This window comes from Puntigrus tetrazona, chromosome 15 (assembly GCF_018831695.1).
Source record: "Puntigrus tetrazona isolate hp1 chromosome 15, ASM1883169v1, whole genome shotgun sequence".
NCBI lineage: Eukaryota > Metazoa > Chordata > Actinopteri > Cypriniformes > Cyprinidae > Puntigrus > Puntigrus tetrazona.
In genome coordinates this window covers 5,897,009-5,924,843 of record NC_056713.1, presented here as the reverse complement: position 1 = coordinate 5,924,843, position 27,835 = coordinate 5,897,009, and the positions used below count along the sequence as shown (strand labels likewise).

General features: G+C 40.3%; 1 protein-coding gene across 1 annotated transcript; it reads left to right on the top strand.

The window, feature by feature from the left end:
• Positions 1-389: 389 nt before the first annotated feature.
• atp1b3b (ATPase Na+/K+ transporting subunit beta 3b) lies at positions 390-21,139 on the top strand. Its single transcript, XM_043258469.1, has 7 exons — positions 390-688; positions 10,190-10,318; positions 12,013-12,111; positions 14,831-15,018; positions 15,147-15,197; positions 19,292-19,378; positions 20,171-21,139. The coding sequence occupies exons 1-7, from the start codon at positions 583-585 to the stop codon at positions 20,336-20,338; spliced, it is 828 nt and encodes a 275-aa protein (XP_043114404.1). The 5' UTR covers positions 390-582; the 3' UTR covers positions 20,339-21,139.
• Positions 21,140-27,835: the final 6,696 nt, after the last annotated feature.

Here is a 27,835-nt window from a genome sequence, read left to right as displayed (position 1 = left end):
TGACACATGACCATTTGGATACTTTCATGTCTGGGAAAAATTTGGGATTAAACGGGCTAATAGTGGATTGAGCTACACCTATGAACACCTATTATTTTTTATTTATCTGTAAAGTCAATTAATAACTTAGAAGCTCAAATTTAGTCCGATTTTTTTCATATTTCTAAAATCTGTCAGCAGGTTCTTGTTGTGACAACTTGCCCCGGCGGGACGCTCAATGGCTTGTTTCGTCAAGTCAAGATGCCCATACGAAAACCGACTCAACCCCACCCCGAGAAACGGTCTACAGCCTTACATAAACAGCCTTACAACGGTTGCTTCATAACTTTTCGAGAGCGGGACCGGTTCGTAAACTACTCGGTTTGAGTAAACCTTAAAGCCGACGTCGTCGGGATGCGGCTCTACCGCGCATGCGCCGGAGCGCTTCAAACGCCGCTAGTGGACTGCTGCAGTCTGGAGCCGCGTGGAAAGACTGCACACCTCGTTTATTTCAAACGCATAGGTGGCGAGCCCTAGTCGGTGCTTTTTTTGATTTGTCCTCCTCCATCGTCCTCAAACTGGTTTATTCACCCTATTCGCGCCATGGCCAACAAAGAGGAGAAAGCTGACGAGAAACAGTCCAGTTGGAAAGATTTTATCTACAACCCACGGACGGGGGAATTCATCGGGCGCACCGCGAGCAGCTGGGGTGAGTAATCGTGTTTTTTTTTGGCAAGTGTCAAATGCACGCCATGCGTCCTCGAAAAACGCCAAACTACCTATGGCTCTTTGCTGCATGCAAAATGCGCGGATGAATCGCTACGCGTCTGCGGCGCTTGACTGAATTGCCTCACAGCTTCTGTAGCGATTTCTTCCAGACGCCAGCAAACCGAACCGAACGTGCCGGTCTCTTTCGGACCGTACGCCGTGTCTGCGGGATTTCTTGAGCCGCGTCGAGCGTGTCACCGTCTAAAACGGCTGATTGAGACCAAATCCATAAACCGTAAACCGAGATGCCTGTATAAAAAAAGCTCTGGCGATCGATCGTGTGTTCCACTTTCAAGTAACCTCAAGTCAGCTGAAACGGAGCCTGTTTGAAATCTTTACAGAAAGGGCGTTTGCTAAAAAAAAATGATTTGGCAGCCAAGTCTTTATTAGTTAATTTCCCCGTCAACGCCTCGATCAAAACACCCAAACGAATCGGTGAAGGCGCTCGTCAAATGTCGCGGTTTTCCGTGATTAATCGGCTTTTTAATTGAACGCCGCGGCGGACGTTCCTTCGCGTTCGTCTCCCGCAGTTTCGCACGAGGCTCGGGGGGTCTATGAATAGCCCTCCTGAATGTCACCGTCTCCGCAGCGGGCCTGTCACGTTAGACGGGAAGCGACGCGTTGAGAGAATCGTTCGCGCGCGCTAAATATAATACGCGTCGGTTATTCGGTTAACTCGACGAATGGCGGCTGCGGACTCGCACCTGCCCCGGTTGCTTCGCGTCGGCGTCTCTACCTCCCGCGTTTTACCCGAAATGGGGGGGTGGGGGGAAATAGCGCGGGGTGTTTGGAACGACCGGAACGTTAAGATATCGGAAGCGTGGAACGTTCGGCCCGTCAATCAACTCTCGGCCGTGCTGACGTAGCCTCCGCATTCGTTCGATATGCAAATGAGCTGCTGAGGTTCGCAGCCCCGCTCGGGAGGATGAGAGGAAATTTCCGCATCCCTCGACACGGTTGCCGCGCTGAGGAGAAGATGCTTTCTCTTCGGGATTGATGGCGTCTCGCGTTCTCTTAGGAGAGCCTTGTTTTGCGTGTAGGTTCTCCTCAAAGCCGCAAAAGCGTCCGTAATTATCGGTGGGGGCGGGGAGGGGTTTCTTAAAGGCCTAGTTGCTTGGTAACCGGCTTTGCCTGAAACTGTTGGCTTGCTGTAGTGGTGCTGGTCGGTCAAGCGGTGCTCGTGATGCTGAACTCCGCAGTACCTCTTCTTCAGCGGGATGGGTGTTCCTCGGCGTGATGCATGCGCTCGGCCCCTCCTCCCCGTCCTCCTCCTCCTTTCCTCTCTCAAGGTCAAACCGGTTCTCTTCGAGCTCCTGTAAGGATAGGCCTCGGGGAGGATATCGATTGAATTAGAGTCAAATCGGACCTCCAGGGTTGGGGGATACGACGCATAAACACACGTTTGATTTATTTGTAGGATTGCTTTACACGATGAGGCCCAGTCTGATTCTGATGGTCTAGGCTTTTTCTTTTCGGGCCCGTGTTCATGCACGCAATAGAATTGTCTGTCTGGAGCTACGTGGAAGGCTCGGCGGGTTAAAGATGGTCTGCGGTTGACAGGAGTGCCACAACGGGGGAAGCAATAATCAGCATTGCATCTTAGCTCGCCGCAAATTCTGCCAGACCAGGATGGGATGAGGTCATTTCAACGGGTTTGACTCGGATTGTCTTGGATACGTCAGTGAGAATGAAGTGAAAATTACAAATCATTTTTTTTTTCTTTTCCAATGCATGCCGTACTTTTCCCAAAGTGGTGTCCAGAAGAGTCCAGCTTTAGTGTGTAATTCTATGGTGTGCAACTTAAATGTTAATTAAAAATTTAATTCAAAGAAAAGTGAATTTGATCAATAAAAATTATCATGCAAAAATATGGAATGTTAGCAACACAGTAATTGTAACTATAAATGTTATAAAAATATATAAAATGTGTAAATGTTTTTTTTTTGGTGAAGATGATAATAATAATAATATATATATATATATATTGTTTTACATGCTTTTGTGAGAATTTTCAGTAAACAAATGCAAGCTTAATTTTTTGCATTTTATCTTTTTTTTTTTTTTTTTTTTTTTTTTTATCATTTTAAATAAATTAAAACCATTGCATTTAATTCTTTTTAAGTTGAATGACCCTCTGTGGTTCTCTCTCTATTTTTTTTTTTTTTGTGAGAGAGGCCCATAAAAATGGCATCCAAGGCCAAATAAAGGTGCCATTTTAAAAACATTTCGGTCTCTTGCAGAGTGTCTGCGTTGTTTGGGTCTCAGAGCGACAGTAATTGAAAAAAATGCACACGTAAGAGAAAGCGTTCTTGGTGCCCGGTCTGCTTTTACTTTTCCCGAGGGGGAAGTGAAGGAGGTGGAGTGATGAGAGGAAAGATGGCTAGTGAAGAGATAAAAGGATCAGGCTGGAGTTAATGGACAGGTCCGGCTCCACGAGACGTCTGCGCGTCCGTTCGGATCAGCTCAGATTAACGCTTCCCGATCCGCTGTTGATTTAGCAATCGCGCTAAATCTTTCCTCAGTGGCCGGGATTCGCGGCGATTGGCTGCGATGAGCCGCTGGGATCTCAGGAAATGTTTACCACGGCGGTTTAAATGGATGAAAGAAACGTTGTTCTCGTGTGGCAGCGACGCTTTCATATGCAACAATGACCTATTTCTGCATTTCATCAGTGACACTTCCTGCTCCCGTTTTGCCCCATTAACACGGCCCTGATGTGATTTGATCGTGTGTGTTCAAGCATGTTTGGCTCGAGAGCTTCACAATGTCGCAATTGAGGAACTACACAAGAGTGGCTTTTCATTAACGTTTTCAATTTAAAAGGGAAAAACGGTCACGAGCTGCTTCGAGTTAAACAAACTGTTCAACCTAAAATGCACTCAAACCAAATGTACCATACGCTCTTATTTAGTCTCAATCCATTTTCGAAGCGTTTCGCTGGCTTGTTGAACATCGGCGACATCAGATTCCCCATAATGCACCGGTGCACCATTTTGAAGCCGAATGTTTGAAAGCTTCATCCGAACAACTACCAAAAAATGAACAATCTGCCATCAGTTACGTTTTTTCTGTGGAACACGAGAACGTCGGTCTCCAAATGACGTTGGACCCAGTTGACTTGGATCAACATTCCCTCAAAATATCTGCGGTATTCCACCGAAAAAATGTTTTACGGTTTCGAAAGAGGCAGAATAAACAATTGTAGACCGTTTTTAGGGTCTGGGTAAATCATCTCATTCTGTTCTTCACAAAACAGAGCGCTTTCATTATGTTTGGATTTGTGTAAGTCTACGGATGTGGTTTTAGTGGAAAACATCCTCTTGTTGAGCCATATTCAGTTCACCTGAACTCCTCTTCAGTTTTCTTTCGTGGCAAACAGCGGGTGGTATCTTTCCTCATCGGACCCTTTAGAAAGATCTCTGTATTTTTGACAATTTTTTAAAATCATTTGCTACACTGTAACAAAACAGTTGCAGAAAAGTTCTCCTGAAACAAGGTATCAAGCATATGTTTGGTTTTCCTCCACTAAATAATAATATATAATAAAAAAATACTCCTTTTTATTGCAATTCTTTTGCAGTGACTTCTTTTCTCCGATTTGATGTCAATAAAGTGGCTTTCTCAGAACTCATTTTATATAACTTTAACACAAAAATGAATTGATTCTTTCTGGTTTGCGAGAAAAGTATGGCTTCCAATATGAATGTGAGTAAATGATTACGGGATTTTACATTTTTGGGTGTTGCATTGACTGTGAACTATATAATACTTAATGGTGGAGTTATGCCGTAAAGTGTTTTTTTTAACCATTTTAATCACCAGGAAACGCCGCTCGTTCTGCGAAGAGCTGCTTCAAGCCGAACAAACCCATAACTAGAGCGCATCCGTAAAATCGTGAGTTACTGTCATTAGCTTTAGGTGCTACGGCCTACAGTTTGCTATCTAGCTATGCCTTCATCGCGTTACGTGGATGCGGTGATTTCCAAAACAACCGAGTTTGGTTTCCTTATTTAAATCGAGCTGCTTGAGGGACGTGAGTGGGCGTGTCCACTCGTGATGCTGAAACCACGCCCACTCACTGCCCTCTCAACGGTCTTCAAGCAGCTCGATTTAAGCATTTTTCTTACATTTTTTTTAGTTTTTGATGCCTTATTTTATTAACTTTTTTTTATTTTAAGAATTCAAATTCGGCCAGGGCGGTTAACAAATCACAGAAAAAGACTTTAAACAGTAGGGGTGCAACGAAGATGATCCGTACGGACCATGATTCTGTTAACTGTAACTCTGACGGTCGAACTTATCAATTGCACACGTTTTTGACTTTTTTTTACATTCAGATAAAAAATCTAATTGTTACTATATTAATGTGTATATAGAAATATTAATAGTGTGCTTTGATGGTCTGGTGTGATGACCAAGCGCCAACAGAGAACTGATAACTGTGAGTTGTGTGATCATTTGCACCACTAATAAAATGGGCTTAAATTTAATAGAGGAATCTAAGCGAAATGTAGGAAAAAGATGGATCTTTTGGCTACCATCAAAGTCCCTTTCAAGTACAGTCTGTTCACTCGTTTGCGATGCCCCTCCTGATAGCTGTTCCTAAGATCAAGTCCTGTCTAAATGGCAGGATTTTGAAAAGACGAAAATTGCCTGCCGAACTCAAAATTAATGTCGAATCGGCGATTTTTCTTCATGTCCACAGGTTGGCGTGCCCCTCAAATATCTATCCCCTGCAGTGAAATATACAAGGGAAAGCTCACCAAAAATTTAACGGCATTTTACCGTAGTTTTACTGGAGTGCGTTACTCAAGCCCAGGGTACTTCGTGCTTCGGTGTGCCGCTGCCCTGGTGTGAATGAGCTAGCTCAAGGCCGGAGGAGGCTTTCTGGCAGCGAGGAGCGTCCTACTGGGAGTCTCAGCTGTTCTCCGGCTCTCGCCGCTCTTCTGTTCCTGTTTCTCCGCACTGGGCCCAAACGCGCTTTATGATAAAATACAGTTGCAGTGTCATGCAAGAACCGTTGCGCTACAAATTCGGTTGGGTCGGGAGAAACGGTCTCTTCGGTGTTTTAAGTGACCCGTCACGGTAGTAGATTGCTGGCGAGATTGCGTTTGGCGCGGGTCGTCAGATTGAGGACCGTTAAGAACGGAAGGCCGTGACGGTGGGCGGAGTCAGAGATTAAAACAAACACAGACGTTCCGGCACCGGACGCACGTTTCGACTGTAGCGCTATGTTGTGCATCTGCGAAGATTTGCCTCTGAAGATTTATTGACTCTGGAATCAACTTTTTGAATGAGCAGCTGGAAGTAGTAAAGCGTGGTCGTAAACTTCGTCGCCTTTCTTTTTAGAGACGATATCGTATCGGATGCACGAGACAATCGTGCAGCACCTCAAGGTCATGTAGGCCCTTCAGTCTTTACGTGAGGGTGTGATGGCCGTCCCATGCCGGAGTCGAGCGTATCCTCTTTCAAAAAAACACGCTCTTATGGGTGCTGCTCACTTCACGAGCCGCGGTCTCGGTGCGGGACTCTACGCTACCCCCTCGCCGGCCGGCCATCTGGGGTATTTTTATCCCAGCATGCCTGGGCACAGGAGGAGGAGGACGTATCTGGTTCTTCAGGGCTTGGGTTTCTCGACAGCTGAGAGCAGCCGCTGATAAAGACTACTTCTGTGCGCTTTGTTCGTCTCCTGTCTTTCTTTTCGTCCCGTGCTTCTCTTCTCTCCACACCTCCGTCTGCATCCGTTTCAGTCCTGCCCCGGCTACACCAGATTTTGTCGTAATAGTGTGCAGGTTTTTCATGCACGAGTTATGAACGAGTGTTTAAGAAGTGCATTTTAAGAGCCCTATTCCATTCACGCATGCTTTAATGTCTCCTCAGAAACGCATCAAACTGAATTACAAAAAGAGTTGCCATCGGTCTTCTGTGGTTCGGACCGTTTCACCTGCAGTTCTCCTAATATATACAGCCAAATGTTGAAATGTGATCTATTTTAGGAGAGTATGTATATAAATCAATGCATATTATCTTTGGGAAAATTGAGTTTATCATTGATGTAACAAGACTAAAATATTTCCTAATTTCTCTATACAATAGTTTTTTTTTTTTTTTTTCTTTAAAACTAGTAGTAGTATATCGTTTTTAATTTTATGTATTTTCATAAGAATAAAAAAAAACATTTACTAATATTTTAATATTATTTAATACTATTAATTAATAATTGAACAGTCTTGCTGACCTTAACTGACCTTTTTTTTTCCTGCATAGTCGTTAGATTTAACACATCATGAGCAAGCTACTTAAATTATGAACCATTTATTAAAATAGTCTCTTCCCATCAGGGTCATATCACCTCATTTTATGCCCCCAGTCTCCGTTTAAACACCTCTCTGTTCATCACAGCGTGTAATTAAGTTGTTGTTCGTATGAATTGCATTTTTTGTGGAAATGACCGAATCGAGCCGGATGCATACCCGAGCGCCGTGTCATCAAACCTTGTGTAGAATTTTCAATTTGCATGTAAATTCTTAGGAGAGATCTAATGATGGCTGTTCATTTGCACGTCTGGCATGCAGTACACACTTTAAGACTGATTCACCGGGGGAATATTATGACAGGCAGCAGAAGCAGAAAGTGTGTGTGTGTGTGTGTGTGTGTGTGTGTGTGTGTGTGTGTGTGTGTGTGTGTGTGTGTGTGTTTGACTCCCTAGGCCAGTGCTGTGCCATCACTAAACTGTCCTCCCCCAGATGCTATTTATAGCAGGAGTCTACCTCAGAGACATCGGCAAAGAAGAAATGCATCTATAATTAAACTGAGCCCCTCTCTCTCTCTCTCGCTCTCTTGCTATTTATGTTGCTTTAATTATTATTTTCTCTTACCTCAGACCCGGTGTGTTCTTCTCGGTCCAAGAGCGGCTACGTAACCCCAACAAACAAGATATGAGTGCTTCTGTGCTGTTTCTTTCTCTTTTTTTTAAATGATAACAGCATGGCATTCCTTTCAGTACTTTGAAGTGCCATTGAAATACCACAGTATGTAAATATGGCATTTAGTACAGTGTACTAAAATACATCGGATACAATCGCTGGGTTGTGGCAGCGTTATTGCAGTTAAACGGAATTTTTATTTCAGCTGTCAAAGACACATTTTTCATTTTTATTTAGTTTGACTGAAATAAATAGGAAGAACTACTGTATATACATTTTAAAAGGGAAAACACAAAAAAAGACCAAACGGTACAGTGTGTACGTTTCGCCTCTTTGTCGCCACCTGTGTTTTAAAACCAGGTATTGCAGTGTTTTGCGGAATTATCTCCCATGCGTGGGTTGTGCTCCGGCGCGGATGAATCTAATGCTGTCAGTCGCCACGCGCGAAGTGAGTCTTGTATTTAGTAATAACAGATTCCAAACTACGTTTTGGAATATATTACTAAAATAAGTATTTCACCCGATATCGTCTCTGAGCGAGTTACACGTTTGCCGTGTTTGTTCTTACTGAGGGGAAAAAAAGCATCGCAGTAAATTGCTCCGTCAATCGATTACCTCATGTATTAATATTGTTATAGTTTATTCTCAGATTAATGTTAACAACATCAGCGTGTAGATTTCAATTTCCGTATAGTCTAATCTCTAATTGTCACATCATTCGAATTTCATATGAATAAATTATTTTAACCCACAAAGCAAACTCCCTTCGAAGTGGTTTTCTTTATAATGCGTATCTGTAATATCTGGAATATAATTTCATTTGATGCATGTTTTTTTTATAATACTTTCTAAATTACTGTCTGTCATCAAAATAATTTGACGCATAACTAATAGGGCTAAAATAGTACCGGGATTTTCCGAATGCATCGCGATTCAATTCTGAGTTTAGTTTTGAGCATCGAATACAGCGCCACTCTGCTTGTTTCCAAATTTTTACACGCACTAGAACCTAAATTATTATTATTTTTAATGAATTGAATCATTTAGTAAAATGAGAAAAGTCTGACGTGAATCACAAGGTTGTTTACAGTGGGCTTTACATTTAATCTCGCGTTATGAAAGCTTTCTGAAACGAGATAAAATTACTGGAGTTCGGAATCGATTCCAGAGGAATCTCGAGCGTTCAGTAGATCTCACAATCAATCCACAAATCTATAAATTTATTCAAGCTGCTGTGAGAAAAGTCTATAAACAACTTATTTGTTAGCAGATGTGACGTAATGACGCATGCTTGAATCTCCCGCCAAAACCTAGGCTAACCGTCGTGACTAAGGCTAATGTAAGCGATTAGTTGATTTAGGATCATTTTTAACCAACAAAAAATAACTGACTGCAGTTCAATTCAATTTAAAGTTAAATAATCCGTTACATTAACCCTGGTCTGTAGATTTTAGGTTTCTTTTAAAGGACTTTTTGTCATTCTGAAATGTCTTGTTCAGGCGGTTTTCTATAATGAATGAGTTATTCTTTGTAACTCTTGTTTCTCTGGGCCTCGACGTCTCCTCTCATTACTATGTTTTTCTCTGGACGTGTCCGTGTCAGTGGGAGGGACGCTTGTGCTTAATTTGTCACAAATGGAGCGCTGCCCAAAAATACTACTTCAGGCATTCACTTGAAGCCAGATCTGCTTCAATATCTAGGTGAATTTCACAAATTAAATGCCACTCCAGAGAGAAAGAGATTGAAAGTCCCCGGTACGAAATAAAAAGGGTTTACGTCTTCCCATCTTCATTTTTTTTTTTGTCTGACTGAAAAGTATTTTTCACATTGCAGTAGTTAGCAGGCGTGTAACGATTCACTTGAATTCGTATGTAATGAAGTATTGAGTTGTGAATAGTTTTTGGTGATCTTTTTTTAAAATGCGAGCTCAAAAACTGGAGATGTTTATAATATATCAATATTTACATGTTTGCAATAGAGCAAACATCTACTGTCTATGACCAAAAAAAAGTAACGCTGGATATGAGTCACTTTTTTTTAATGCAAATCTAATTCCCTGTGGTAATACGGTGAAGTATGAGCGAACGGTTTCTTGCTGCCGTTCTTACTCCCAGATATTTAACCGTCCTTCATTGTTTTACTTTTCCACCTGTTGGGAACGAGCAGATATGTTTGGCTTTCCTCCAGCTTTCAGCTGTTACATTCCACTTTTTACAGTTCCACCTCGTTCCCGTCCTCTCCCCTGTTGTGACACGTCCTCGTGTGGAAGAGCAAACCGCCGGAACTAGTTTAACCCTCGCTGTTGCACTACTAGTTACAGACCCCCGAGCCATGCAGCGACTAACCTCTTTCTTGCTGAGGTTTTGCACCGTTTATGATTCAGAACGTTTGTGAATCCATGAGGTCCTCGTAATAAGGCCATGCTGGACTCTGTGCTGACCATCGCTTGTCACATTTAATGTTATGGAAGCAGAAGGTACTCTCCCATGTTTAATGCGTCTTTCTTCTCTCTGCAGCTCTTATATTCCTCTTTTATCTGGTCTTCTATGGCTTCCTGGCGGGAATGTTCAGTCTCACCATGTGGGTGATGCTACAGACGCTGGATGATCACACTCCCAAATACAGGGACCGAGTGGCCAATCCAGGTAACAAGCCCACAGCATGAAGGACATGTCCCTTTGGAACAATATGTACTTAAAAAATATACACTATACAAAAATAAAATGAAATTGGAGATCTCATTGTAAGCCAGTTGCATGGTTATCTTTTTAAATGTTTTAACACTCCACTGAATTAAGTGAAGTCATCCAGATGTTTCATATATACAGAAAAACGCAATCTTTATATATATTGTATACTGTTCCGCTAAAGAGCTTGTTTCTGCTCAATCACGCCATATTTGCTCATTTTGCAAGGCATTGTAAAACCACTATGTCTGTTAAAAAATTCCTCACTGACTGACGCATTCAACACTCCTTGGTTTATTAACTTGTCCGAGGATGCCTTTTAGTGAAGGAAGACTCTGAAACATTATGGGAATATTGTAGGTAGTTTACTGTACTAAGATTTAATGTGCATATAAACGTCTGCGTGTAGGTTATTTATAGTGTAGCCTATTTATACAAGAAGGCTATATAACGTGATCATCTTCCAAACGCTTCTAAAAGGATTATTATTATCTGTTTCCAAACGGCACTATGTCTTTAGTTGATGCGTGATTTCAAACTATTTGGCATTTGAAGTAAAATATGCCAGTGACCACACGGTGCGCAGCAAGATTCGGATCGATGCAATGCCTTAAGGATTTATTAAAGGTAAAGGTTCTTTAATGATTTTTGGGATTTATAAATCCTTATGAAAACGCAATTTTTTGTTTTGCGTGTGTAGCATTGAGAGTAACGGGACAGACAGAATGCGCAGTAGAGGTGACGCTTAGCTCATATGATTTATTCTGGGCTATTTTTACCATTACCTCCATTGCAATCAGAACACACAACAGCAGTGTTACACATCAGCCATTAGCCTCCCCACACTCTCACACACACACACACACACACACACACTCTGCAGCCCACACACTTGTGTACAGTGGTTGCGATGAGAGCGCTCCGGTTCCATCCTCTCGCTCGATTATGAGCGCCGTTAAACCCGGCGACATGAGATGCGGCTCACAGGTCTCTCTCTCTCTCGCTATCATTCATCCTTCCCCAAGTGTCAATTTATTCCTCCCACTGATCTTCTTTCTTTCCTCCCTCAGCCCCCTCCCTCTTCCTCGACATCTTTTAGTAACAGAATGTTCTCGGTACAGACGCAGTTGGCCATCATTTCAGACAAGTTGCGGTTTAGTGTCCAATTATCAGTGCATTGATCGTTCCAAGCCTGATTTTGAGGCGATAACGAGCACACATCAATGAAACGACAATAAAACGTAATTCCACACACATATATTGTAACACTTTATTTTAAAGACCAGATCTCACTATCAACTAACTTGCATATTGGCTGTTTTAATACTCACAAAGACCATATTTTACATCCCTTATTCTTACCCCATACCTAAACTTAACTACCTTACTAACTATTACTATGCAGCAAATTAGGATAATATAGGATAATAATAGTTTGGTAATAGTGAGAATTTGACTTTTAAAATAAAGTGTGACATGATAAATGTCTGGACCCTTGTCTAAGCCATTATGAAGGACTGGAAAAGAAGACTGAAGATTCCATTTTGAATTAAATTGTAGATAAGAATAAGAAGTTAAATCGGTGTCTTGAATGTGCTTTAATGTTCATTAATTTGTATTATGTACATCTGCATGGCATGTTTTATCCACAGGGCTGATGATCAGGCCGAGGGCATTGGAAATGAAATTTAACCGATCGATTCCCCAGCAATACAACATGTACGTGCAGCACCTGGAGGCCTTCCTGCAGCGTGAGTCTCATCACTGTTTTATGCCCCTTGCCTCTCTAAATCTCTGCCTTGCTACGCAATCATGAAAACGGCACCACCGTAACCTAATCCAATACATATCCGGAGGATATTTTAACCCCCCTTAATTCAAAAGCAAAGTTGGAGTCAGGAGCCTCCAAGACTCCAATATTACACTGCCTAATACCCAGCAATTTTTTTCCAAAAAATAAAAGCATCAAACTTTGACCTCCTAAAACCTAGACTAAGTGTTTTTAGTTCTGGTCTTCAAGGTCTAGTTTCCTGCAAAGTTCAGCTTTAACCTTGATTAACTCATCTGACTGTAACTTTTTAGTAGTCTTGAGGCCCAGATATACTTCAAACAAACTTGCATCTTGTGTCTCTCTACGTGACTTTTTGCATAACTCTGGGCCTTCGATACAAGCTTTGTTGTAATTGTAGGAAATAATTGCTTTCGCTAAACTTTTAAAGTTTTTCTGCGAGCGATCGTAGGATATATCTGTGGCAGCTGAGCTATATACATGGTTACTCTGAGATGTTGTTCCCTTGCCTGACCTCAGCAGAATGATAAACAAACCAGGGAAATATAAAAATAAAAATCCGGCGTCAAAGGAGTTTTTAGAACACATGCACTGATTGCGTAATCGCCTCGGACCAGTGGTAGCTCAAAAGTGTTCACCTGAACAAGCTATCCAAGAGCTAAAGCAAACTCCCCAAAAAGAGCAGATTCAAACTGCCTGAATTATTTCGTATTGACATCATTTCAGTTTGTTCTTCGATTTTGTTTGAAGTATATCGAGGCCTTTAAAGACTTTGGGTAGCTTGTTCAGGTGTTGTGTTAGGATTGGAGCCAACTTGGAGACCCAGAGTAAAACTAGACCTTTCGAGAACCAGACCCAGACCATGAGCTTGATAGTACATTTTAACGATTTGAAATAGAAAACCAAGAAGCTTGTCAAGACCTGAAGTCTTGTTAGGTTGAGGTAATGTCACCTTTGGGGAAAAAGTAGAACATTAGTACAAATGAGGTCATAAGACCGAGCTTTGGGGCTCTGCTTAAACCACGTTTATGAGGTTTTGAAAGCTCTCAAGAATTCAACTCTTTTAAGAACCAGTAAACATTTTTTTTGTGTGGGTGGACAACGTTTGCAACAAATCTTATTTGGATGATATTCTTAAAATGCCAAGATTTTAGATAAAATAAAGAAACGTTTGTACCTTCGTGCTTTTGTAGCTCTGGTGTTCATCAAGGTCATATTTGGGCAAAAGCTACGCTTAAGAATTTAAGAGGAGGATGAGGTGCTACAGTCAAAAAATGTGCAAAAAAAGACTTCCGCTCGATTACAAAAAATTATGAATTGGGTAGTGGCATAGTAAAATATATAGTTTTAATGTCTCTCATAATGCCCTGCTTATGTAGCCTCTGGTTGGATGCAGTCTCCCACTGTTGATGGTTTGCCTGTTAACTACACAAATTGTTATCAGCTGTATGCTATCACCACCCCACCTGAAAGCTCAGAAAGTGAAGTCTTTCGGCTATAACAGTCACAAGTGACTAATTTAAGGACCCCATGCTATCAAAATTAGAGTCTTGTGGTTTTAGTCCATGTCTTAGTATTGAGATCATGCGTATCAGCTAAAATGAACATATTTAAAGTCTACCTTGTCTGGGGAAAATTGAGCAGAAATATAAATGACATCATGTGCCGCTCGAAGGCTCGTACACATTCCTGTCCGATAAAACACTTGCTCTTTCCTAATTCCACCAACCACTGATAAGCCATAGCAAATTGTGGTTTAGTGGTTCTTACGGACTTCCTTCTTGGAAGACGAGAACACCTCTTGAAGTCAGAATTTCCACTTGCATACTTTTGCAGAAATCCTAAAACTTCTCATCCCCCGAGTATGCGGCTAATGATAAACACAATTCAAAATTCCTCTATTACATATCCGATGCCTAAATATAGATATCCTGTTGCATAGTTGATGAAAAACGAGATGTAAAATGAGAATTATGTGTATATTGGTGGTATTCATGAAACAGTAGACGAAGTGTACCCAGATGACCTGCTACTTAAGTGCACTTCTGATGGACACTTATCTATCCCATGAGGTCAAGGGAGAGGAGTTGCGAATGTGTAGTGAAAGGTCACATGACAAGGCCATCATGGCGTTCTTTGCAATCTTCTACTTTGACGGTTCTTTTTCATGCTGTCCTCCTTCCTCAAGATACAATGTCCCACTTATGACTTCAAACGGAACACAGGTTTTGAACAATTTATTAGTTATTTAAAGACCAATACAAGCTTTTGATGTGTCCTGCCTCAGCGACAAAATTCAAGGACAACATTCCAGTGTTGAACCATTTGTGGCACATGTACATCTTTGAGACGTCTGCAAAACATTTCACGACTGTAGGATATTTACTTTTTAGACGTCTAATAGATGTCTTTTAAGATGTTGGTGATTTAGAGCGTATGTAAAACTGACATCTCACTGATGTCTGTCAGACGTTTGTAGACAGCATCTTTAACAGACGTCTTCCAGACATACGTGTGCTATCTGGGGTGCTTCTCAAGCCATATGTTGGGGTCTTCAAGCTCTTTCTTATTTGGAGCTTTCAAAGACTTCCAAAATGGTCACAAATTACCGTTGAAGATTTCCAGCTTGGCACTTTTAACTCACCATCTACTCTCTCCCTCTCTCTCATCTGTTGCTTCAGCGTACAATGACTCTCTGCAGGAGGCGAACGAGGTCTGTCCTGATGATATGTACTATGAGCAAGACAACGTTGAGGAGAAGAAGGTTTGCCAGTTCAAGAGAAGCGTGCTACGACAGTGCTCTGGGCTGGCTGATAGCAATTTTGGTTATTCTGAGGGTCAGCCATGCATCCTAGTCAAGATGAATCGAGTGAGTCAGTGTTTTTACGCTCTCCCACGTCCAGTTCCAGTTGCATTCTAGAAATTTGAGCATGCGGTCAGACCTGTTTCGAGTTTTGAAAGGATGTTTGTTCATTGTGTGCATGTACTCCTTTGCAGGTGATTGGGCTTAGGCCACGAGGAGACCCGCATATCAGCTGCACAGCCAAGGTAATTCCCAAGTCACATTTTGTGTTGCTAACTTCAGAGTGTTCGATGTCAGGATAAGAGTGAGTTGAGGGAGCCTGAATTAATGTGCGCGAGTTAGGGATGTTCATTTCAGTCATTTCTCCTAACCGTCAATTGGCGCTTGTTTACGGATTATTAAAGGTTAACCAACATGATTGTTTTAAACTAGAGTTGATTTAAATTAGAAAGGATAAGCGTCTGTGACGCTAATATTTGTTTTCCGCGGATTCATTTCACATGCTCAACTAGCAAACAGAACGCTAGGGTTAAGGTAGTTATATCACATCGCTATACGCACATGCAGCTCTTCTGCAAACAAAGAAAAAAATATTATAAAGGACAAATAGGCCTATACAAGAATAAATTATGAAAAGAATGAATATTAGAAAGCGAGTGAAGTATATAGGTTAAAAGCTTGAAGAAATAATTAACAAATATGGAAACATTTGATTTTGTTTTGATTGAGACCCAAAATTACTTTTTTGTTTTAGCGATGAATTTTTGGCTTGTTGTTTGTATAGGCTAGTTTTTTTTTTTTTTTTTTTTTTTTCTTCTAAATACTGTAAAAAGGGTTTGTTGTGGAGTGGAGGACATTAAAATAGCCAATGTTTACAGCGTTTATTATAATCTTTGTAAACAATTCACATCTGCATTAGGCCTATTTCTGAATGAAATTATAAAATGCGACTTGCAGCCTATGTGACTTATTTTTAGTTTGCTCTTTAAAAAAAACAAAAGCATTTTTATGTAGGCTATGAGTAGTGTGTTTCAAGCGTGCAGCAAACCGTATATAATTAATTTACTGAAATAAATGGACGGATGACTTTTTAAACCAGTTAACCGATTGTATTACTCTGTCGAAATTCTTACCGATGGGTTCACGGTTAAGCTGTTAAAATGAACATCTCTAGCGTGAGTGTTTCCATCTTGCGTTTTCATGCATCTGTTTGTATCTGGTCTCTCTCCACGCTGCCTATAGGGCCAGCAGTATTAATGGTGGGTAAGAATTCGGGCCCCAGCCCCCATTGTTTCCCCAGGGCCTTTTCCATTTCTTTGCTGCCTCTCTCCTGTACTGCTTTGTCTCTGTTGCTTTTAACCGCCCTCATTCTAGAAATGATGTATACCTTCAGATCCCTAGCCATCGAGTAATGCATAGTGTCTGTGTGAAGTAAATGTAGCTGTGGGTCCTTCCACACAGTGAGCATCCCCAAGGCCCCGTTTACTCCCGATATGTTTTGGTTGATTCAATCAAAAGACTTCTGTTTACCTCTGGCATTCACATGCAAACCCTGCGGATGTGCATCACTGCATGTTTACTTAAGAAATTTCAAGAAAGTCAAGAAATTTCTTTTAATGCTTGACCGAGGTGTCCAGTCCTGCTACTAGAAACACCCAAGCAGGTGTGTTATTCGTAAAGACTTTGAATGGCAGGTTCAGGTGTGTTATTAGGGCAAGAGCCTAACTTGATGGCCCTCTGTACTCTTAAAGGGATAGTTCGCTAAAAATCTGTCATTAATTACTCCAAACTCCAAAGACTTTCGTTCATCTTCAGAACACAATTTAACATGATTGTGAGGAAATCGGAGAACTTTCTGACCCTGCGTAGACCGCAACGCAACTGCGACCCAAAACATAGTAAGGACATCGATTAAAATGGTCCACATGACAAGCTTTGTGCACAAAGAAAACCTTTATGCAACCATTTATGTCAGTCTTAGACGCACATTCGTGACAGTACCATGACACATGCGTGTGCAAACATCTTCCAGGTCAAAATGGCGGTCCTCTGCATCAGTACCAGTTACAGCATGAAATAAACATCAGATAATGTCTGAAGGTATGTTAAAAGGAGTACAACTTATCCTGTCTCATGTAATCGCTCTATTGTTTTAACCCCGCAGAATACATCAATACGTCTTGTTAACAACACGGTATATAATGTAACCTCACATTTACCTCAGAAAAAAAAAACTGACTTTTTATGACATATTTTATATTACGTTATATATACACACATGCATATGTAAATGAACTGGAATAGAAATATAATTTTCGAATTTAACATTAAGCATTATAACTTCAATATTATAGAAACTTAAACACTTAATAGTTAAATTTGAGTATATGTATACATATGTAATCAATATTGAATCATTTTGAATACCCAGCCCTAGTTCCTGCTGGTGGTGTGAATGCAAGCAGGAAAATGGTCCTAGGGAAAGGTTTAGTTCTCCGGAGATCAACTTGCACACCCCTGCATTGGACTATCAGCTTAAGGTCTGGTCCTTGTTTTCTGATCAAAAACAACCCGCTTAGTACAAGAGACTTAAAATGCGTTTCGATTGAACTAAATCACACTAATTTGCCTCTCCGTGGTGTTCCTTATGTAATGATAACCTTCATGGCTGTCGAGGTCACAGTGATGTTTATTCTACAAACGCTTATTTAGCACTTGAGGTTGGATCACCATATCAGGTGTAAACAGGGTCTTTGGGAATCTTCCACACGCAAGTATACTGTGGTCCAGTCAAATTCATGGTTTTGCAGGTATTCCAATTGATTTTATTGACACAGCAAATTTTTTTTTTTCTTGCAAAACATTGTTTTTTGACCTTAGTAACCTCTTACGAACATGTTCCCAAGCGTATATCCAATATCACACGCAAGTTATGCAATGTTGGACCCATTTGAAACACTTGTTTGCTTCCTTGAAGTAGTTCTATGCTGCAGATGCGAGACGTTCCTATCAGACCTGCCCTGTTTTTCACTCGTCCCATGAAAACTTCTTTAGCGCCCTTATCATTTTGTCATTTTTTTTGTACCTCATGACTTCTCTGAGACCTCACACCCACCCGACCCTTGAAGGTATACAGCGGACACAAGGAAGTGCCCTCTGCTCCTTAAGATCTCTGTGTCCTTTGAACTTTAATGCTTTCGCTCTTAAATTACGCCGACGGTTCCTGCTTTTTCAATCTTGCCATTTCTTACTAAACAAACCTCCACTAATAGAGACCTTGCAATGTTTCAAAAGGACTTTCACACGTGCAGTGGCTACGTTTCCGTAGTAAATTTTCGAGAGAGTCATTTTTAATAGGTATCCCAAACTGTTTGACGTCAACGTGAAACATTAGCATATTACCCACCCACTTATTGGTCTTTTTGTGTTGGTCTGAATGAAAATGCTAATTCATTCTTCACCACTAGGTGTGGTAAAATTAGTGCTTTCCCCGGTAACTGATGTATCGAGCATTACAGGCTTGAGGAGATGATGAAATCGACCAGTTTGGAATCATTAATGGACTACGATTTTCTTTTTTTTTTTCTTTTGTATCTTCCCAGCACTAGCATAGATGCCAAACATTTCCAGCAGGACCAAAGATTGTGCGTTATTACAAAACGGAGAACGCCGCTGAATTCAAGCGAAAGCTGTTTGTGTGAAAGCCGCTAATGAAACGCTGCACATTTTCCGAGCTTCTGTGCTGATTCCTAATAATTACATTCTACGAATTTGATTATTAAATCACGAATCATGGTCTCGGATTACTGACGCTTTGAAACGGCTTTAGTGTTTTTATGGTCTTTTTCACTGGACTACACCGTCTGCAAGCATGCATCAGTACGACCTATTATTAGATACCCGACCATTTCAGAAGCTTACGGCAAATCATCTCATTCGGTTCACTTGATGAAAGATGAACCACTTATTGAATGCACATGAGTATCGGAGTCTTGTAAGTCTTCCTGCTGCTGCTGGATAAATGCTACATCTGTGATGGACTTCGAGCAGAGAGGTCTGGATTGATGCGTTCATATACAGTACAAGATGCAGAAGAGATTTGATTTGTAAGAACCCGTTTCCCCCCGTTTCAGTGCAGATTTGTGCTTAACCTTCTTTTATTGAGAGATCTGCTGTCTGTGCATCTGAAGGGGTGCTTATTTTTCTTTGTGTCATCAGTTTGAGTGATGTGAGGGCAGTCTGTTGCTACTGGCAACCGCACACCAGTCACATGACACACTCTGTCTGTAAAGTGCAGCAGTGTGATCTCATCCTTTGTCATGTTTCTCTCCTGACACAGAGAGAAACTCCCCTGCAGATGCAGTATTTCCCCGCGGAGGGCAAACTCGACAAGAGTTACTTCCCCTATTATGGCAAGAAGTTGCATGTAAGTACAATAAAGCAAAAGTTCTGTATGGAATGGATGCACACAATTGAACGTTGAGTAACAAATAGTGTATATTGTCAAAATAATAATAAGCTGTTTATTCTTGAAAATATATGTATATATTTTTATTTATATATATATTTGTGTATTTTATCTCAGGTAGGTGCATTAGTCTTAATGTAACTTATGTAATTTTTTTCACATTTTTTCATATTTCTATATATATATTTGGACAATACTAATATTTATATTAGTATTCATTTAAAACTAATATGTAATATTATGTTATATAATATTATAATATGTAATAATATGCTTTTTCTGTATTGAAAAAATTTTTTATATGTAATTTTTGAATATTTACATTTTAAGAGAAAAATATAATTTTTAAATAATGTCTACAGTACTATTTTTTTAAATATCTATTAAAGTAGTATGTATATTCTGTGCATAATATAAATAAAATTTAATTTATCAACTATTTTTATAGATAATTTGTAATGGTTAGTACTATATATACTATATAGTACTATAGTGTGTATGTATGCGTGTGTGTATATATATATATATATATATATATATATATATATATATATATATATTATTTGCCTTAAAATGAATGTGCTTTTGATGTATAGAAAATATAAAATCCATTACATTAAAAAAAACTAAAATGATATTTAAATTCTTTGCATAAAGAATATTGACTTTCTTATATCACTCCCATTTATGTCACTTATCCCTTTTTTTTTTTGTTTTGTCTTTCTTTTCTATTTTTCTTCTCTCTGTTAGGCAAACTACGTCCAGCCTCTGGTAGCCGTGAAGCTGCTGCTGACGGAGGACGACTACAACACCGAGCTCACCATCGAGTGCAAGGTGGACGGTTCGGACCTGCTCAACAGCGACGAGCGCGACAAGTTCCTGGGCCGCGTCATCTTCCGCGTCAAAGTGTCCAAGTAGCCTAGATCATTCACCGGAGACGCACGATGTCAGTTCCTCTCACGCAAACCCTTCTCACGTCCATCACGTCCATATCACACACACCTCGTCCCCTCCGTGGCGTCCCGAGATTCATTCAGGGCCTTGAAGAATGCAGTTGGAGTGTAGTTGGATGCACACAGACTTTCGCTGGCCCCCCGCGTTACAGACGGGCCAGGGATGGAAAAGTGCATGCGCGTGGAGCTTAATGAAGGTTTTAGGACTCATTGATTTGCCCATTCATCATAAAGCAATCCGAAGGTAAAATTAAATTCAAAGGTATAAAACGAGACGCCGCGTCATACGAGAGAAGCTAGAGTCATCGTGTAGTAAGTTTAGGGACCTGTAAATAGATGCATCAACACATCATGTGGATGTGGTCTGCTCCCCTCATAGTACTGTTTAGCCTGCCATGTGTGTGCGTGTGATGTGAAGCCTCTGTGTACATATTTAATGGATTTTAAACACTCTTTTTCTCTGTCATTGCTCTCACGTCGTCTGACTGCTGTAAGAAATCAAGAGTATGAAATTATATAATAGCTGTAATTTAAGATTATTGAGAAATGAAAAAATAAAGAGGGGGTGGGGAGGGGTGGGTTAAGGGGGAAAACGCCAAAAAGATATATATATATATATATATATACCTGTCAAACCTGGTTTGAAACCCGTCCACCATCTGAGGGAAAGGATTTTTTTAAACCTCTGCAGAAACTGTTCTTTGTGCAGATGCCTTACGATCTGTATGAGTTTAAAAACCTTGAAATAAAAGTGATTTTAAACAAAGATTCGGTTGGAGTGTGTGTGTGTGTGTGAAGTGTTTTCTTCTCAGAGCTACTGCATGCACTCGTCTTGAATTAATCCTCATTTGAGATATATATGGGGTTGTCGATATGTATGAGCAATATGTGTGCATTCACTAAGGGCTGTCGACAGTGATTGCGTTTATTTGGACAAAAATACAGTAAGACCATTGATATTTGGTGAGCGATTTTGGTAAATCATTTAAATAGGGTTATTTTCTGTCAATATATTATGAAATGTAGCTTGCGGGGTGGATTTATCGTTTCTCCAGTCTTTAGTGTCACGTAATCCTTCAGAAATAATTTTATTATGCTGATTGGCTGCTCGATATTTTGTGAGCGCGCGCACACGCACATTACATAATTTAAAAATAGAGATATATGTTAAAGTCAAAACATATATCCACCCCATTGACAGAAGACCCACTAAAACGTTCAGTGACAATCTTGTCAGGCACATTTACGTACATAAAAATGTATTTGCCGTATTAAAAGACTACTTTCACCTGAAATTAAAAATTTGCGACTGTCCTTGGTTTTGTCCAGTTGCATATTGCTAATTTATAATTAAATTAAATTGAATATGCTACCTCATTCTCGTATATAGTCAGAATAAGCAAGTTGTTTGAATATTTTTTCATGTATGTGTATTTTTTATTTGTCTGTACCTTAAACGTTTTGCTAAAAGGTAATTGTGAAATTATTTAAAACATACATAGGTGACACGACCTGTGAATGTGTAGGGTTTAGAAACGGTGAGAGAAAGACGCTCCGGTGGCGCCCTCTGGTGTCCGGGACACGCGTTACATGAGTCAGGAAAACGGCATCTCGAAATAGAGTTAAGCTCGAGTTGAGTTGCTATCTGTCTACCCCCTTGTAGGCTCAGTTTGAAGATGAGCTAAAAGGAGGCGTAAGAATACATGAAATATGAAATAATCATATATAACTGTATAAAAATAAAAACAACACTCACATAAGCAAGTTGTCACTGCAGCTATCCATAAGAGACGAGTTTCATTACTAATGCTGCGATTCTTTTTCCCGACCTAACTTTGTGACTTGACTGACCTTTACGTCGCTATCTCTAAGAGGCAAACGTGACTGCTGCTGTGCGTTTATGCTCAAAGACCTCTTGTCTTCAGAAAGTTTCCAGCCTGTCATCTGCTCTTGATAGCACAAGCATTAACACTCGAGGGTCAAGAACAGAAATCAGAGAAGAAGTGGAATGACCAAGTGGCTGTAGAGTGTGTTGATAAGCGGCTTTTCCACTGAAGGTGATCTGGGAACACTCAGAGACTGTACTGCTGTGGGAAAACTGCTCCTGCTTGGCGCAGAACACCATGATGTGTTTCAACATCATGAATCAGAAAACGTAAAAAGTGTATCTTTACAGACCAGAATAAAAAAAAAAGCAATGGCTAACAAACACTGAGTCGTCGGGGGCCGGTGGCATGAACTCTTTAGACTAGTCTTAAAAGGTTAGTCATTCATTTTTTCTGGTCATAACTTTTAAAATTCAGTTAAAAAAAGGAAGATTGGTCTGATTTGTTTTACAAAAGTTAGACTGGTTATTTCTTGGAAACTCTTAAGTACAGTAGATACTTTACAAAGTATCTTCATCATCTTAACATGCTAATGATTTTTTGCATAAAACCAAAAAGCTCTATGTTGGAAAAAAAAACCTGCGTTTGCTGGTTAGGTGCGTTTTGAAGCTTCGATGTGGGTTTGAGCTGGTTTAAGCTTGTACCAGCACGCAGCCAACTTAAACCGGCAAAGAACCAACTTAAACTAGCGTCCCAGCTTCAAAATATACCTAGTCCAGGTTGGGTCACATCACAGTCCCCATATCTTTTCAAATCTGTTCTTCACTTTCCTATTAAAGGGGTCATCAGATACAGCTTGATATGATTCTTTAGGGTCTTAACGAAAAGTCTATAGCATATTTTGCTTAAAATTTCTCAATGGTAGTTTAAAAAACACCTTCCTTACCCTGTCAAAATCATCTCTGGTTTCAAGCCATTCCAGTCCATGTTGCTTTAAATGCAAATGATCTCTGATAACCCCGCCCCTCTTTTCCGTTAAGGGGCGGGCCTTTCACGAGACCGTTCACATTAGTCGCAGAGCTTGCGCGTTATTAGGAAAGGCGATTTGCAAAGATTCATAAAAAAAAAAAAATCTTATTCTGACTTCTGTAGATGAAGCTGGATCACAAATGATTATTTATTCAGCGGCTCAGATGTTAATCTGAGGCATTCTTGTCTTTCTCTGCCGCAGTCCACGCGACGGCACGTTTAAGGTAAGACGGCCTTGTCAGTCAACTATTGTGGGAGGGGCCTGTGCAGAACTGCGTCATTTTGACAGGACCTTCCAAAGACACTTCCAAAACACATTTATGTTCACAACTTGTAAAGTGAAGTTTGCAACTGATGACACCTTCAAATAAATGGGAAAAAAAGTAGTTTTTTGGTCGTCAAACGGATCGTAGTCAGCGAGCTACACCTGTGAACTTCCACTAAAATCACTGCCCCAAAGTTATTAAAGTTATTAAATGACAAAAAGTATCTTGACAGTCTACTCACAGACCGAGACAGCTCCCTCGGTCTGGAAGAATCTGATACAGTTTGAATGGCAGCCTAAAAGCGCGTCCAAGAAAGCATTGCTTTAGAGGATAGCTTGATAAAATATTAAGCTATGACAGGATTTCGCTTCACTGACATGCCAATATTGTTTCAGGCGCTACAACTCGAATCAATGTTCATTCTTCTCACGTACAGGCGAGATAAAAGAGAATTAAGCGTCATTCGCATTGATGAAAAAATAAAAAATCAACAAACAGAAAGGCGTTATTGATCCCTGAGGGGAAATTCTTTATATATTGTGTTAGAAAACAAACTGGAATCAGGGGTTGGATTATGGGGTTGAGGGAAGGTTGCCCTTCACGACCGCCCACAGCGGTGAGGAGTCTTTCTAGGCGATGAGAGAGGACCGATCGCTTTCTATGTGCAGACAGAAGGATAAGCTTGGATTTATCTTCTGGTATCAAGCTGAGCTGCGGGGCAAAGTGTCTGTTTGATGTGTGCTGGCATGAGTGTAGTACCACCACGCGGCCCCTCTCCCTGCCACAGTCACTTACCGAGAGCTGAAGAGCTCGCTGCTTAAGGCCTGCAACAACACGGTCAATTACAGTTCAAGAACAAACCCCTACGGTGCCTCCGGTGCTAAATTTTTATTGCGGTCCTCTTTTATGTTGATCATGTAACGTACATTTCTGTAAACGCCTGTTAAACATGCAAAAGACCTCCCCGCTGCAATTAAGCGATTCTTCCGCACTTAATTAGTAACTTGCATCTTACGTAATAGTTGGTGCGCAGAATGACCGCCTTTGTTCGGCGGGCCTGCAGGAAGCAACGGAGCTTATTCCCGGGAAATGTACATTCGCGCCGGGTGATATCTCGTAACTAGCATTGGATTAAAGCATTAAAATATCCCTTAATGAGTACTATTTATGGAAGCGCTCACATCTTTTAATCAAGGACGAGTGTTAGTGTTCTCCCGCAGCGGCCTTGGACATGTTTTTCGCAGCTAGGAAGGAACATAATGCATAAAATACAGTCTTTCTGAGGAAAAGTTGTACTCGAGTGAATAAAATGACCTCTGCTTGGGTATTTTGGTTGGTTTTCTAAGCAGTTAAGCGGCTGTTTAGTAGCCAAAGTTAAAGGAGGCCATCAAATCATATTCTGATGCATTCTGGCATATATAGTATATAGGACTTTTACATCAAGTTTATTATACAAAAATTAGAAATGGGGGTAAGCGATTAATGACAAAATGTGGAATAACCCTTGTGTCGTGATGTTTGCCATTGAATTCGATCTCATCCACAGTGCTTCCTTACAGCCAATTTGTTTCACAAACGCATTTAACCTTCAAATTAACAATCACATTGTGTGTTAACAAACTCTTTTCGTGACTCATTCAAACACTGAATCACATTTACTCCCAATAATGAATCGTTTCTTCCGAATGGATCATTAAATCAGTACCTTGACCGGACACCTGCAATCGAAAGAGTCCAAAACGCATTCAGTGAAGTGATTCAGTGGTTCGTTTAAAAGTTCAAAACGGATTAATTCACGAATCGGATGGAGCGCGTGTCGACTTTGTGACCCAAAATAGTACACATACATCTGCAAGAAGATCACTCGATCTGGAAAGCATCTTGAGCCAAGAAACATCTGACGGATGTCTGTAAGATGTCAGTTCTGCAAACATTCTCTAACGCATCTTAAAGACGTCTAACAAACGTCTATTGGACATCTGATAGGATAAGTGAGTAAATTCGCCTTGCGGATGTCAAATAGTTGTCTCTATTTAAGAATCGGTGTAAAATGAAAGGTTTTATGTTTTGAAGAGTTAATAAATGTGGAGGCTTCCCAAATTTCAAATACTTTACAATACCTAGAAATGATTAAGAAAGATATGCGTTCTAGCTTTTGCACCAAAACCCATACTTTCATCTCTCTATGTGATGCGACTCCTCTGGTTACCACAAGGTGGTGATGTATAAGCAGATATATGAGCAGGACGGTTATGCAATTGTCCATTATTATTTAATAGAAACTGAAGCTTTGAAGATTATTGATTCGTAACACCACGTCAAAATCATTATATTGAGCTTTCTCCAGTTCGGTGGCCAAAACCAAATACAGGGTAACACGAAACCTTTATTGCGTTTTGATCAAAGTCCTATTCAGTGACGGCTGATTTCAGCATTAATGAATAAACAGGTGTCCTGTCTTGGTCCTAATGATGAAAGGCACCGTATTTGATTTGCAAGACTAATTTACAACTCTTTCAGCCAGCTTTTGCTTCCTCTTGAATAATAGATCTTTTAATACCAGAGCAGCTGAATAATTGACAGAACAGCGATTTGCTTGCCGCGTGTTTTGGTGCCTGGCCAATGCAAAGACGTGTTTCACCTCTAGGTTATTTTTAGGTGTACAGAATCATTATCCAGGTGTGATCTAGGGCAGCTCCCCTGTCAATGCTTACGCTGTTAAAACTAAAGGTGCCTCAAATGTCCCATGCTGAACCATATTATATCAAAGGAGCCTAAATGCTTGCGAGTAGCTGTCTTAAGAATCTGTACTGTTCTGTTATCACTTATTTGTTCCTTTTCAACTTTAATTTCAATAAAAAATGTAAAATTATAATGAGAGCCAGTTATCAGAATCAGATGATCTGAGAAATGCAATAAATTGGATTATAATAAATTGAATAAAACGTTGAAATTCGTACCGTATATGTATTATAATCACTGTTTCTTAAACTTGTCTGATATGTGTTGTAATGGGGCCTTTGAAAAGCAAATCTGAAAAGCCAGATCAAAGGATTTTCTAATTGTGTGTGTGTTTGGTGGGAATATTTGTCTTTCAATGTCGAAATGCATTTTTTATTATTTCGAATGTAATGATAAAGTCAGCACGCTCTTTCACGAACATTTCGAATCCAGTTATTAAAGTATATTTATTTTTTGAGTTTGTTAACGATATTGTAAAATATGTAAAAAAAAATATGGTTTTTTAGAACAACAAAGTATGAAAACAAAAAAAACAAATCAAGACTTTAGGCTTCATGCCAAAACGGCATGATAGAATCTTTAATATCAAACTATCACTGAACTTTTTTACGCTTTCCCAACATTAAAGACACTAAGTCTATTTACACTATCTGACGCAGCTGCGTTTAAAATTGAACTGGAAGTTAAGTGCTGGGCGTCCGGTCAGAGGAGAACTGACCCCAACTGAGTCTGGTTTCTCCCAAGGTTTTTTTTTCTCCATTCTGTGTGGATGGGGTTTTGGTTCCTCTGGCTTGCTTGGTTGGGGACACTTAACTTCTAGTGATTATCGTCGAATTGATTACAGAGACGGTCTCTGCATTTAATAACAAATTATTCAATCTCGTCATTATACATCCCTGTCAATGTATTCTTCTACCTTATACTGTACAGTGCTTTGATGCAACCTGTGTTTTTTAAAGCACTATATAAATAAATGATTGATTAAAGCGGTCATAAACTGAGAAATCAAAAATCATATAAGAGGTCATTGTTCTAAAGCAATGTCCTGCTAATATCAGAACTTTCTTGTTAGTCTTTAAACAGCTTATATTAAAGCCAATCTATTAAAACTACATCTGGATTAATCTACTCTGTGATGTAATAGTGTGGCTAAGCACCGCCTCCACGGAACGAGATCAGTGCCTGCTTCTAGAGCTCTGGCTGTTAGCCCCGCCCACGGATTCTACGTCACTGCCTGTTTAGCCCTGCCCACTTACTTGTGCATGTAGTTTATACGAGAGAGGTGTATGCGCAGATCTACGGCTGTCAAACATACACAGCTATTAGCCAATCGGCGCAGTGGGCGTTTACTTCCAGGGTGTTTCGATGAGGGGGGGGACACAAAAAGGGGCAGGCCTATTACTTCTAAATTATGTAAAAATCTCAATAGCATCATAAATGGACTCCTTAGAACAGTACAAAATAAAACAAACAAAGGCAGTACCAGTTCATGACCGCTTTAAGCAACAAAGCCTTTAAAACCTCCAAACCTAACCCTTAAAACCCATCCTCCTTGCTAGTCAGTTCCCAGGAAAACCACATTAGCAGTGCTAAAAGGAG